At 45.6% G+C, this 10,849-nt stretch overlaps 1 protein-coding gene across 1 annotated transcript; it reads right to left on the reverse strand.

Moving 5' to 3' along the window:
* Positions 1-3,796: 3,796 nt before the first annotated feature.
* Positions 3,797-10,246, reverse strand: SAP18 (Sin3A associated protein 18). The gene is made up of 4 exons (XM_061171176.1): positions 10,108-10,246; positions 9,868-9,977; positions 5,836-5,958; positions 3,797-5,574 (listed from the first exon to the last, which is right to left on the reverse strand). Exons 1-4 carry the CDS (start codon positions 10,234-10,236, stop codon positions 5,418-5,420), a joined length of 519 nt encoding a protein of 172 aa, XP_061027159.1. The 5' UTR covers positions 10,237-10,246; the 3' UTR covers positions 3,797-5,417.
* Positions 10,247-10,849: the final 603 nt, after the last annotated feature.

The raw sequence follows: 10,849 nt of genomic DNA on the forward strand, positions 1-10,849 counted from the left end.
CCTAGAACTAGGATGCTTCTGGCTTATCAGCCTTCAAACGTTACCCTTCAGTGTCTTCCCACTGCTCTCAAGGTGAATCCAGGGTCCCAGCGTGGCCTCCAGGGCCGCCCCGTGTGACTCGACCCTCAGCTGCTCCTCCCTCTGGTCTCAAAACCTGGGCTCCAGCCGGCAGCCGGCCTTTCCTCTCCTTCCCTGCTTTCCTGCCCTGGGTTTCACACGCCCCGGGCTTCACATGTGCTCTCTCTGCCCAAATGGCTTCTCCCACCCACTCTGCTCAGCTGACTATCCCTCACATCCTTATGCTGGAGATACTTGACATTTCTGCCCACCACTCCTACCCCCTTAAAGGAAAACGCTCCGATTTTCCCTGAACTCAGCCCAGTTCCAAGACCAACCAAGCAGGGCACAGTCCCTGACCAGTTGGTATTGGGCACGTGATCCACGTCATATCCAAGAGAGCCAATTCTGGGACTTTGGGGAACTACTAGGAAGAGCAGCACGTTTTTCTGGACGTGCAGAGATGCGCACCCAGAGCCACGAAGGGAGAGGCCAAAGGTGGAGCTGCCGCAGAAGCTCCAGCAGGGGACGTGTGAGAGCTTGGAGGCCAGCTCCAACCCCAGTTCTTCAGGTACATGATTCATAAATTCCTTGTCTTCTCGTTACGTGAAGCTCTTGACAGTCCTGCCTCATCTGCTTCAGGTCTCAGATTAAATGTCATTTTATCAAAGATTTTACCGATCTTCCCAGTCAGCACCCTATTCTCATCCTTTATAGTACTTGGTAGAATCTGTAACAGAATATTTGAGGGTACATTTATTTAATGTTCATTGCCCCACTGGACCATAAGGTCAGTGTGGACAAGGACCTCATCTGCTTGCCTTGTTCATTATGACACTGGTACCTGCCAACTTAAAATATTTATTGGTTAGTGATAACATCAAACACTTACTGAGGTCTTACTATGCTAGGCATGGTTCTAAGTACATTCATTAACCCATTTCATTCTTAAAAAGTAACTCTTAGCAAATAGGTGCTAGCATTTCGACTTTTCAGATGAGGAAATTGAGGCTTTAATGCTGGACTTCTCTTTCCACGTCCCATTTCCCAGCCCAGATCTTGCTGACCACCTCTGAGATGTGTTCCCTCCCCCGCCCCGCCCCCGTCCTCCGCCCGCCCCCGCTTGTCACCTGAGGGCAGAAGCATCTTCTGGTCCTCTTCATCCAGATCTCTGATCAAACTCCTGGTGAGTGCTCCGGGTGTTCCTGCTGTTTCCGCTTCAATGCCTTTGTTCACGCCACACCCTTTATCTACTGGGAGCCTAAATCCAAGCCCTGTGGGCGCTGAACAAGGTCACGTGCCATCCTCAGCAGCAACTTCTCATGACACCTTCTTATCCGCCTTTGATCATCGGGCATTTACACCTTTTGTTACCAGACTAAGGCTTTCTGAGGAAGGGTCTGTGTGTCAGGTTTGTCTGCACCCCCAGGCCCACGGCATTCATCCCATATTTTATTCCCTGGAAGTGTGGGAGGAGCTAGTAATACTACAAATTCTGACAGTTTCCAATAATGTATGCAGGTTTTGAAAATGCCTCAGGTGGTTCACCTCAGTCACAGTTTAAACTGCCGTAATTTCATCCTCTGTGGGACATTTTCTGAGGAGTTGGTTGCAGCTGGGCTGGCCTGCTAGCGTGGGAAGGAGCAGGAAATTCTGACAGCCGAAGGCATGAAGTGAGGGGGCTACAAATGCCTTTCTTCTTTGTTTTTAAAACAGCTGTTTATTGAACATTCCCTCTCTACCATGCCCCTCCTCTAAGCCCCCTTTCATTCGGCTCTTCTCAACGATGTTCTGAGGTAGGCGTGTGATTAGAACACCTTTATACAGTAAACTCCTCACGACATTCCCAGGCTGATGCGTTTTGCTTATTAAAATTATCTTAGTATTTATTTAGTATTAAAATTGCTTTTTAGGTTTCAGCTTATTCCTCCTAGGGATTACGGGGGTGGGGGAGAGATCAATGACTGTCTTCATAGAAGAGTTGCCTAGTTCATGATTAATCCTAACAATAAATATGCTTCCTTCAAGCTTGTTCCGTTACAGGTTCCAAGAAACTGTAGCAATTTGTAAGAACAACCTATATCTAAGCAATACAATGCACCAGAACACTCACACCTCACCTGGAAACCATGACCATTATCATTTCCTTAAAAGACAGGTGTTTTGGTTTGTACCAAAACTGAAGCAGGTCCACGTACTCTGGATGACGGTCCCCTGGCAGAAGTCTGCAATGCAGAGGACATCTTCACCGCAAGAGCAGTACCAGTGCAGCGGGCGGAAGCCAGCTGGCAGTGAGCTGAGGACAGCACAACACTGTTTTTGGAAACGTATGTTTCAAGTCATCTATTGTTGGCTCCCTAGCTTCCCAGCCCACTTGCGAGCTGTTACTTAAAGCGGGCCTCCACTTCCGCTGAAGTGAAAATGGTAGCCGCTGCCTGCACCTCAGTGCTGAAGGTTACATGAGGTCAGGCACACCCGAGCTCCCAGCACAGCCCCGCACTCAAATTATAAGCTGCTCAATTTCACAACAGCTAAGTTTGGAGTTTGTGATAGAACAGAAACAGGTAGGCTGAGTTCTGCTCTATATAAGAGTAACAAGAGTTTGCCTAACAGTTTAACAGCTTTCTTTCCCCTTCACAGCTGCCCCTACATGCACACACACACACACAGCTGACATCTGAAACATCCCCTGAGCCAGCGCCCAGGATGGTAATGAAAATTTAAATATAAACTTAACATCGACTCCCTACCGAGGATCCGGTAAATAGCTGAAAATGCCAAGCTCCTGTACGCTGTGAGAAAACTGAAGATACCACCCTCCGCAGGGAAAACACTTCAAGAGCCTGTGAGGCAGTCAGGACACTGAAGGCTGAGCACGTGCTGTCACGGTGACCGTGACACAGCTCGGCTGCTCACTCAATGCCGTACTGTCACAGCCAGAGGAGAATAAGGACCAAGTACAAGTCTTTTCATTCTTAGCATTATATTCAATGATAAATTCACTAGGGATTCTTTAACTGTACTTCTGGTGGAAGATTGCAATCTTTAAAGGAAAAATTCCATGTTGAGACATAGAGGTGGCCAACAGACACATGGAAAGGTGCTCAACATCACTAATCATCAGGGAAATGCAAATCAAAACCACAAAAATAACACCTGACACTTGTCAAAAAGACGAGGGATGGTAAGTGTTGGCAAGGGTGTGGAGAAAAGCTATCTGCACCCCCATGTTTACTAAGGAATTATTTATAATAGCCATGGTACGGAAACAACCTTAAGGGTCCGTGGGTGGATGAATGGATAAGAAAGTTGTGAGATACATACAGACACATACATACACATATATACATGCAATGAAATATTACTCAGCCATAAAAAAGAAGGAAGTCTTGCCATTAGCAACAACTTGGATCTAGAGGGCATTATGCTGAATGAAATTAGAGAAAGGTATCAAGTACCACATGATCTCACTTAGATGTAGAATCCAAAACACAAAACCAACCAACCAACAAGACAAAACCAAACTCACAGATACAGAGAACAAATTGGTGGTTATCAGTGGTGACGGGGGTAGGGGTGGGCAAAAGGGTAAAGGGGGTCAACTGTATGGTAACAGATGGTAACTATAGACTTGTGGTGGTGATCAATTTGTAGTGCATACAAATAATGAATTATGTGGTATACCTGAGACTAATATATTGTTATGTACCAATTTTACCTAAAAAAAAAAAAATCCACGTTGGAACCAAGCAAATAAACCGCTTTATTTTCAACTTGCCTGGAATTACAGGCAAAGCCCCCATTGTAGGAGTTCACACCGTTGTGAAACGTTGGCTTTCAGAGTCCTTTAATGAGTTCCTGCCTTCTTGATCTGCATAGTACGTATCTTCTCCATAAACAGGAAGGTAATCATGGCTTCTCTTCTCCAAAAAATTAGGTTTAAGTTAATTGTGTGACTTAAGAAGCTCAAGCCTATCTAATGTGAATGAATAAAGAATCTAAGGGTTTGGGCAAACTTCAGCGGAGAAGAGGCCCTAGATCTGGGTTCCAGGCTTGCATCTGTCACCTGTTGACTGCACCAGGGACCCCAATCCTATAATCATTAGATTTAAAAGGCTGCTTTTGTATGTACAAGATCAAATTACTGCAATTTTACTTTGCTAGTACATTTTTTCAAATTTTGGAATACACATTCTCAAAATTTTCTACTGCAGTAGACGAAAGGTAATTGGCCTTATGACATACTGCACACTGTTTATAAACTTCAAAATGAGACTTTAACAGTGCCATGGTAGAGATGGCACCCGTTCTGACTGAACTCTACTTTATAGCTAACTTTGTTTCTTACATGTCAGGCACTATTCTAAGCCCTTTGCAAACATTTAATTAGTCTTCACAATCCTATGGGCTGTTACCTCCATTTTACAAATTTTAAACAAACAAAAAAAACAGGTTCAAGTAACTTGTCCAAGGTTGCTGTTAGTGTGATCAGGATTTAAATGTTCAGCCCAACTGGTTTTAACCACTGTGCATACCACCTCTCAAATCAGACACGAGTCAGCCCCAGCACTGAACAGGGCGCGTGAACATCCCCTGCTTGACCTCATCCCTGACCTTCTCCCTTGATCTTAAGATTCTTCTTTCATTCCTCCCTGTATTTTCAGATCTTCAAGGTAAACCTTCCCATCCTTATCCTAAGTTCTAACCCTTGTTCCTCTATACTACTTCCTGCCCTCAGAATGCCCCATTCTCACCATTTTTAAAACATAAAAAGGCCTCACTGTGGCACCCATTCTCCTTTTCTCTAACTTGTCATCACACCTTGATTCAGGCAGGCCGCTCCCTTCAAACAGACAGCTTCTTCAGCTTGCCTCAGCTCAGACTGTTCCGAAACGCCTCAGCTGCCCCTCCCACCTTCCCAAAGGTCTTCTTCCCAACTCCATACAACCTTCTGGGCGACAAACTCCTGCTCTATTTAATACAATCTCATGGCTTTCTTGTTCTGCCCCATTTGGGCTTAAACATACCAACTCCACTACTTAGCATAAACCCCCAATACTAAATTAAACCCTGAACCCATGCCCCGTTAACTTTCACACTCAAAGTGACTGCAACATATATTTAACAAAACAGTTCTACATATAATGCTAAGAGCACTTTTCATATTTTACAGAAGAACGTGAAACATGGACTTTCTATTAATATTCATACCACAGCAAAGCCAAATCTAACTCCTAAATAGATGCATTACAATTTGTTTAGAGTTTAAAGGCTTAATGGCAATAAGGGGAGGAGGAAAAAGCAAAAGTTTATTTTACATAACTGAATGGAAAATAAATTCAAGAAATAGTAAATAAAATTCAGTATGGCCTCATGCGCCCTGAAGGAGGTGGTGCCCGATTTGGAGGAGTGATTGCTATGTCCAGATAGTCTCCGATTTGGAACTTCTGCGACTGCAGCGTCATGGAGTCGTCAGTCCCCTTTCTCCCAGACATGGTGCTGCCAATCTCCTTTACTCTGCAGGGAAGGAGACCAACTGTTAAAGGGTGGCTGGTCAATGCCAGTGTGTGCTACAAAGTGACCGTGGGGCCGGACTTGCTCCATTATCTTACAGCACAGTTAAAATGTAAGTACTATATTAATCTAAACCAGATATTAAGATGTATAAATCTGTAGTTCCCCCTCCACTAAAGAGATTCGTTGAAGGGATTATCCCTATCAGTTAAAACATACTGAAATCAAAGAGATTATAGGAATTAAGAATGAAAAGTTACCTACCGATAGCCAGGCCTTTTAAGATCTGTAAAAACAATTGCAAAATTGAAGTGTGTGCCCTTCTTTCTGGCTTCTGGGTAGACTTCTTTTACTAAACTAGTCAGTTCTTTCAAGGTTGCATCCATCCTGAATTTTTTTTTTTAGAAAAAAAGACATTACATTTGATTAATCAGCAATGATGTAACCAAGGATACTGACACACAGTGAGTTAATTACATGTGTCTCAATTGCAACTTTACAGTTTTTAGAAACTGTCAGGGTCTTACAACTGAGTTAATTTTAAAGCACCTACTAATACTATTTGCCCCCAAATATTCCCCTTACCAGCCTCAGTGTTTGAAATTTTCATGAATTAAGGTCAGACTGGTAATATGCTAAAAGGGACTTCAGAATTACATATGCTATCTTTTGTTGCTATGTAACATCTCACTGGCCTAGTGATTTACCCACTTAAGGATAACTAGTCCAAATTAATCCAAATTCTTAAAATAATTGTTTTGCATTATTTCAAAGACATACTTTTCTACATTTTAGCATCTCCTTTCTAAGATTAAAGGTTCTGATGAGTTTTACAATAGATGGACTCCTAAAGCCAATGAAACCTATGGAATTTTCAAGACTAAGCATAGGCTCCTTTCACAATATATATTCTTGCCCTGCCAACTTCTATTTGAACTCAGAATTTAATATAGTCCCTTGAGCTAATATGGCACAATCTGGAAAAACCTTTTAAAATATAAGCATCTTGTATTATAAGCAACAGTCTAAGTTACTGAATTGTTTTCTTCCCTGACAACTGGGAACATGAAACGGAGGACTTGGAACTTGAAGCAACACGGCCTGCAGAGTGCTATACGATGACCCTGGATACAAGGCACCTGTAAAGATGAGAACTCCAACGGACAGCATCGAGCAGGGAATCAAACACCCAAGACATCATCTAGTTTTAACTCTGCACCCTATTTACACCATCTCTACCACATCATCCTCAAGTAGAACCATGGCTTCAACTGCAGTGAGAACAAAAACATCCATGATGACCAGATCAACTTCTCTTCTCTCCTGCTGCTGAGTCCTCCTCAATATGCCCATAACAGAACTCAACGGTGTCCCCCGCAAAACATGCCCTTCCTCTCATATTACCCTCAAAACTACCATCACCACTTAGATGCCCAGGTCACAAACCTAAGCACTGTTCAGTTCTTCCCATCTCTATCCTGTTGTTTCTACCTCCCAAAGACAGATCAAACTGGACTTCCCTGGCGGTCCAGTGGTTAAGACTCCACGCTTCCACTGCAGTAGATGCAGGGTCAATCCCTGGTCGGGAACCTAAGATCCCACATGCCACGTGGCACAGCCAAAAGACAGATCAAATCTATTTTTTTCTCTATCTCCACCATCACAGCTTTATTTCAACCTCTCATTATTCAAATCTCTGTATGTTGCTTCCAACTCATCTCAACTTTTTTTTTTTACCTGACATTCTAATGATGTTTATTCTGTGTCAATTATTCCCTGGTGTGTACAGTGCATACTTATGATATGTACCAGAAAGGACTCTTTCTTCCTCTCCAACAACATTTCCCACATACTGTCATCTTGCTCATAATGAACGTGGGGAATTCGGTTCACACCTTTCGTCAGTCCTTAGTGTGAGTCCTCCACAAGCTTCCCACCTGCTGAGGACTATCCCCAGACCAACAGCTGGCGTGCCAAGTGTTGCTTTCTGACTAGCAGTCTAAAGGGTGAGTACACAGGTGACAAATGCAAGAGCTCTCTCGGGGTTGAAGCCTTTGATAGGTGACTGTGAGGGTCAGTTTTATGTGTCAATTTCGAGAAGCTACAGCCCCTAGTTATTCAAACACTAAGGTAGGTGTTGTGTAAGGTGTTCTTTAGATGGGATTAAAGTCTATAATCAGTTGACTTTAAGGCAGATTATCCTAGATAATCTGAGTAAACCTCTTTCAATCAATGAGTGAGCCTCATGCAATCAGTTGAAAAGGCCTTCAGAGCAGAGCTACGACTTCCCTGAAGAAATTCAGCAGCTTATGCTGGAGAGTTCCAGCCTGCCCTTCATCATAACCTGCACCACAGGTTATGCACCACAGACTAGGGACTTGGGTACCTAAGCAGTCCCCACAGCTGTGTGAACCAATTCTTTGCTATAAATCTCTCTACATCTCCTATTGGTCCGTTTTCTGATTGAACCCTGTTACAGTGATCTACATAATTCTCCTCCAATAACCTGTTTAGTGACCACCCAAGCACAGGACGCATCTCTCCTGTGACATAATTCTCCTCCAATAACCTGTTTAGTGACCACCCAAGCACAGGACGCATCTCTCCTGTGGTGCGTGGCTGTTCCCACAGCGCCACACGGTGCCCTGAACCTCAGCAAACTCAACCAGCCTCTGCTGGGCTCCTCTGGACCTCACTCCTTTTCCCTGACTTTCCCTCCTACTTTGGCCCCTCAGTCTACTTCTACAAACTGAGAATTCCCAATCTTCCCTCATTACTGCTTCTGGGAGTGGCAGCAGGGCTCTGTGCTACCCCTCACTAACCATCCTGTCTTTCTTTGGCCACCATTTTGAGGTATAACATAAGGTTGTCTTTCCTAGTTTGGTTGCAGTTTATGGACAGGACAGTTTAGGAAGGGACATTTTTGTAATTTCTTTCTTGAGAGAGTCTGTGGAACAATCTCACCCTGCCATCTCCACCCTAAAGTCTTAATTAGCATTTATTTCATCTGCTTTCTCTCTGAGATTGTGTTTACTCTAGAGAGGGGCAGTACCCCCTTTATACCCTCTGGGTCTAAGCAAAGCACCTGGCAAATACGAACTTCTAATTTGTTGGAGTAAATATAGACTTTAACATCTGAACAGAGGTGTTCATCAATCTATTGATAACAGTTCTTCCCTATAAGTTAAATCAACCTTCCTGAACTTTTATCCTGGAATAATATTGAACTAGAATCATACTACATAAATTTCGCTGAAAGGTGGAAACAACCCCTGAAGTGTTCATCAACAGACAAGTGGACAGACAAAATGTAGCACATCCTTCCAATGAAATATAATTCAACCCTAAGAAAGAATGACTTTTTGTTATATACTAAACCATGATGAACCTTGTAAACGTAAGTGAAATAAGCCAGACACAACAGGACAAATCCGATATGAGAGCACTTATATGAAATACTTAGAATAGGCAAATTCATATAGACATAGAGGATTGTCTACCAGGGACTGGGGTAAGGGAGGAATTCCCATTGTTACTACTTACTGGGTACAGAATTTCTGTTGGGGGGAATTTAAAAGTTTTGGAAATAGTGGTAATGGTTGCACAATGTGAATATATTTAATGCCATCAAATTGTACCCATAAACAAAATGGCAAATATCACATATATTTTACCATATTAGATGTATTTTTAAAAATTATACACCTTTTACTGCTACTAAAAAGCCACGATAATGTCCAACCAAGGAGCTGCATGCAGCTTGCTGTATGTGATGCTCCTAGTCAGACGCGGGGTAGGAAAGGTACACTTGAGGGGGAAACGCTCAGGGGCAGGTCTTCAGGAAACACACATCAAAAGCTTCTCCATTAAGCACCACAACAAAAACCACGCGGTTCTGTTTTCTTCCATGTTACGACACCTAAGGCTTAGTATTATATGCAGACGCTCTACGAGGACGACAAATATCACCCAACAGCACCACTCCCCCTCCCCATGTTATTCTAGCACCACAAACTCGACCAAGTTTAGGGGCGGCTACCGCACTGAACGACCTACGTGTCACTTTCGTACCAAGCAGCCACGACAGTGACAGCAACATTGGCTCAATTCTTTACAACCCAAAAGTTTCAACCTCAGACATAAAAGCGCCACAAGATAAGCAAATACCCATTTCTCCAACAGCTGAGACCTCGACTTCCCGCGAGTTGCGCCCAGAGGCCCCGAGGGCTGGAGAAACCGAAAACGCGGCAGGCGGGCCCCCAGCGACCCCCGCCCCGACGCCAGGCCCTGACTCACCAGGTGTAGATCTGCAGCTCGCTGGACGGCACGTTTCCGCGGGAGAACTCGTCCATGCGGTGGTGGCGGCCGTTGTTGGTGGTGAAGACGCGCAGCAACAGCGGGCAGGTCTGGGGGCGGGAGAGGCGAGAGTCAGGCGGCGGCGAGCGCGGCCCCTTCCTTCCTCTCCATCCCCGCACGGCCGCCCCCTCCCGGCCGCCCCTCCGCCCCGGGGCCCCCTCTACCTCTCCAGACCCGCACCTTCTCCCGATCGATGGGCTTCTCGGGCTCCTTCTTAATCTCCTCCTGAGTAACGCGCGACTCCACCGCCATCTTCCTCCTGCGGCCCGCTAGACGCTCGCCCTGACCTCCGACCCCAACAGCGAGCATAAGAACCAAGGGTCTCGCGAGGAGACGCTCGAGAATTTATAGACGACCGGCTTGGGGGCGGGGCGCCTCTCGGCGCAGGCGCACTAGGCGGTGCGGGGGGCCCGGCGGGCGCGCCTGCGCGCTGCGTCCCGGGAAAAGGCGGGCGCCGGCGTCGCGGGCGAGACGCTGAGGGGCGGGCTCGCGCGCGGAGGGGCTGCTTGAGGGGGGCGGACGACGGGTTACGGAAGGTAAGGGTGAGGGCGCGCTCGGAATAACTGTGGGCTGCCTTCACGGCCAAGGGGTGGGTTGCGTGGTACTACAAGCGCTAACGGGGGAAGGCTGGCAAATCTGACTAAAGTGAAAAAAAAAGAAAAAAAAAACTTCTCAGAGAAACAAGCCGCAGGCCCGGAGGAGACGCCCAAGAGGCGTGTGGTGGCTGTAAAGCTAGTGTCCGGGAGGCCCAAGGACTCCTGGAGAAAAGCACAGCCATCCCGGTGGGAAGTGGGCAGAAGAGTTGGGCAAGTGCTTTAAAACAGAGGAAGCCAGGTGGCCGGTCAACGCAGAAGGCGTTCGGGCGCAGTGCTAACCCGGGGACGCGTTAAAACCACAGGGACCGGCTTAGGCTAGTTGTATT

The sequence above is a fragment of the Eubalaena glacialis genome, chromosome 16 (assembly GCF_028564815.1).
Source record: "Eubalaena glacialis isolate mEubGla1 chromosome 16, mEubGla1.1.hap2.+ XY, whole genome shotgun sequence".
In the NCBI taxonomy this organism is placed as follows: Eukaryota; Metazoa; Chordata; class Mammalia; order Artiodactyla; family Balaenidae; genus Eubalaena; species Eubalaena glacialis.

Bases quoted from the DNA above. Each gene is read 5' to 3' on its own strand.
- SAP18 (XM_061171176.1), bottom strand. From the start codon at position 10,236: ATGCTCGCTGTTGGGGTCGGAGGTCAGGGCGAGCGTCTAGCGGGCCGC. The intron at 5,959-9,867 runs GTGAGTCAGGGC...AAAAAAATTCAG, and splicing joins GAGCTGCAGATCTACACCTG to GATGGATGCAACCTTGAAAG. The intron at 5,575-5,835 runs GTAGGTAACTTT...CCTTCCCTGCAG, and splicing joins CTTAAAAGGCCTGGCTATCG to AGTAAAGGAGATTGGCAGCA.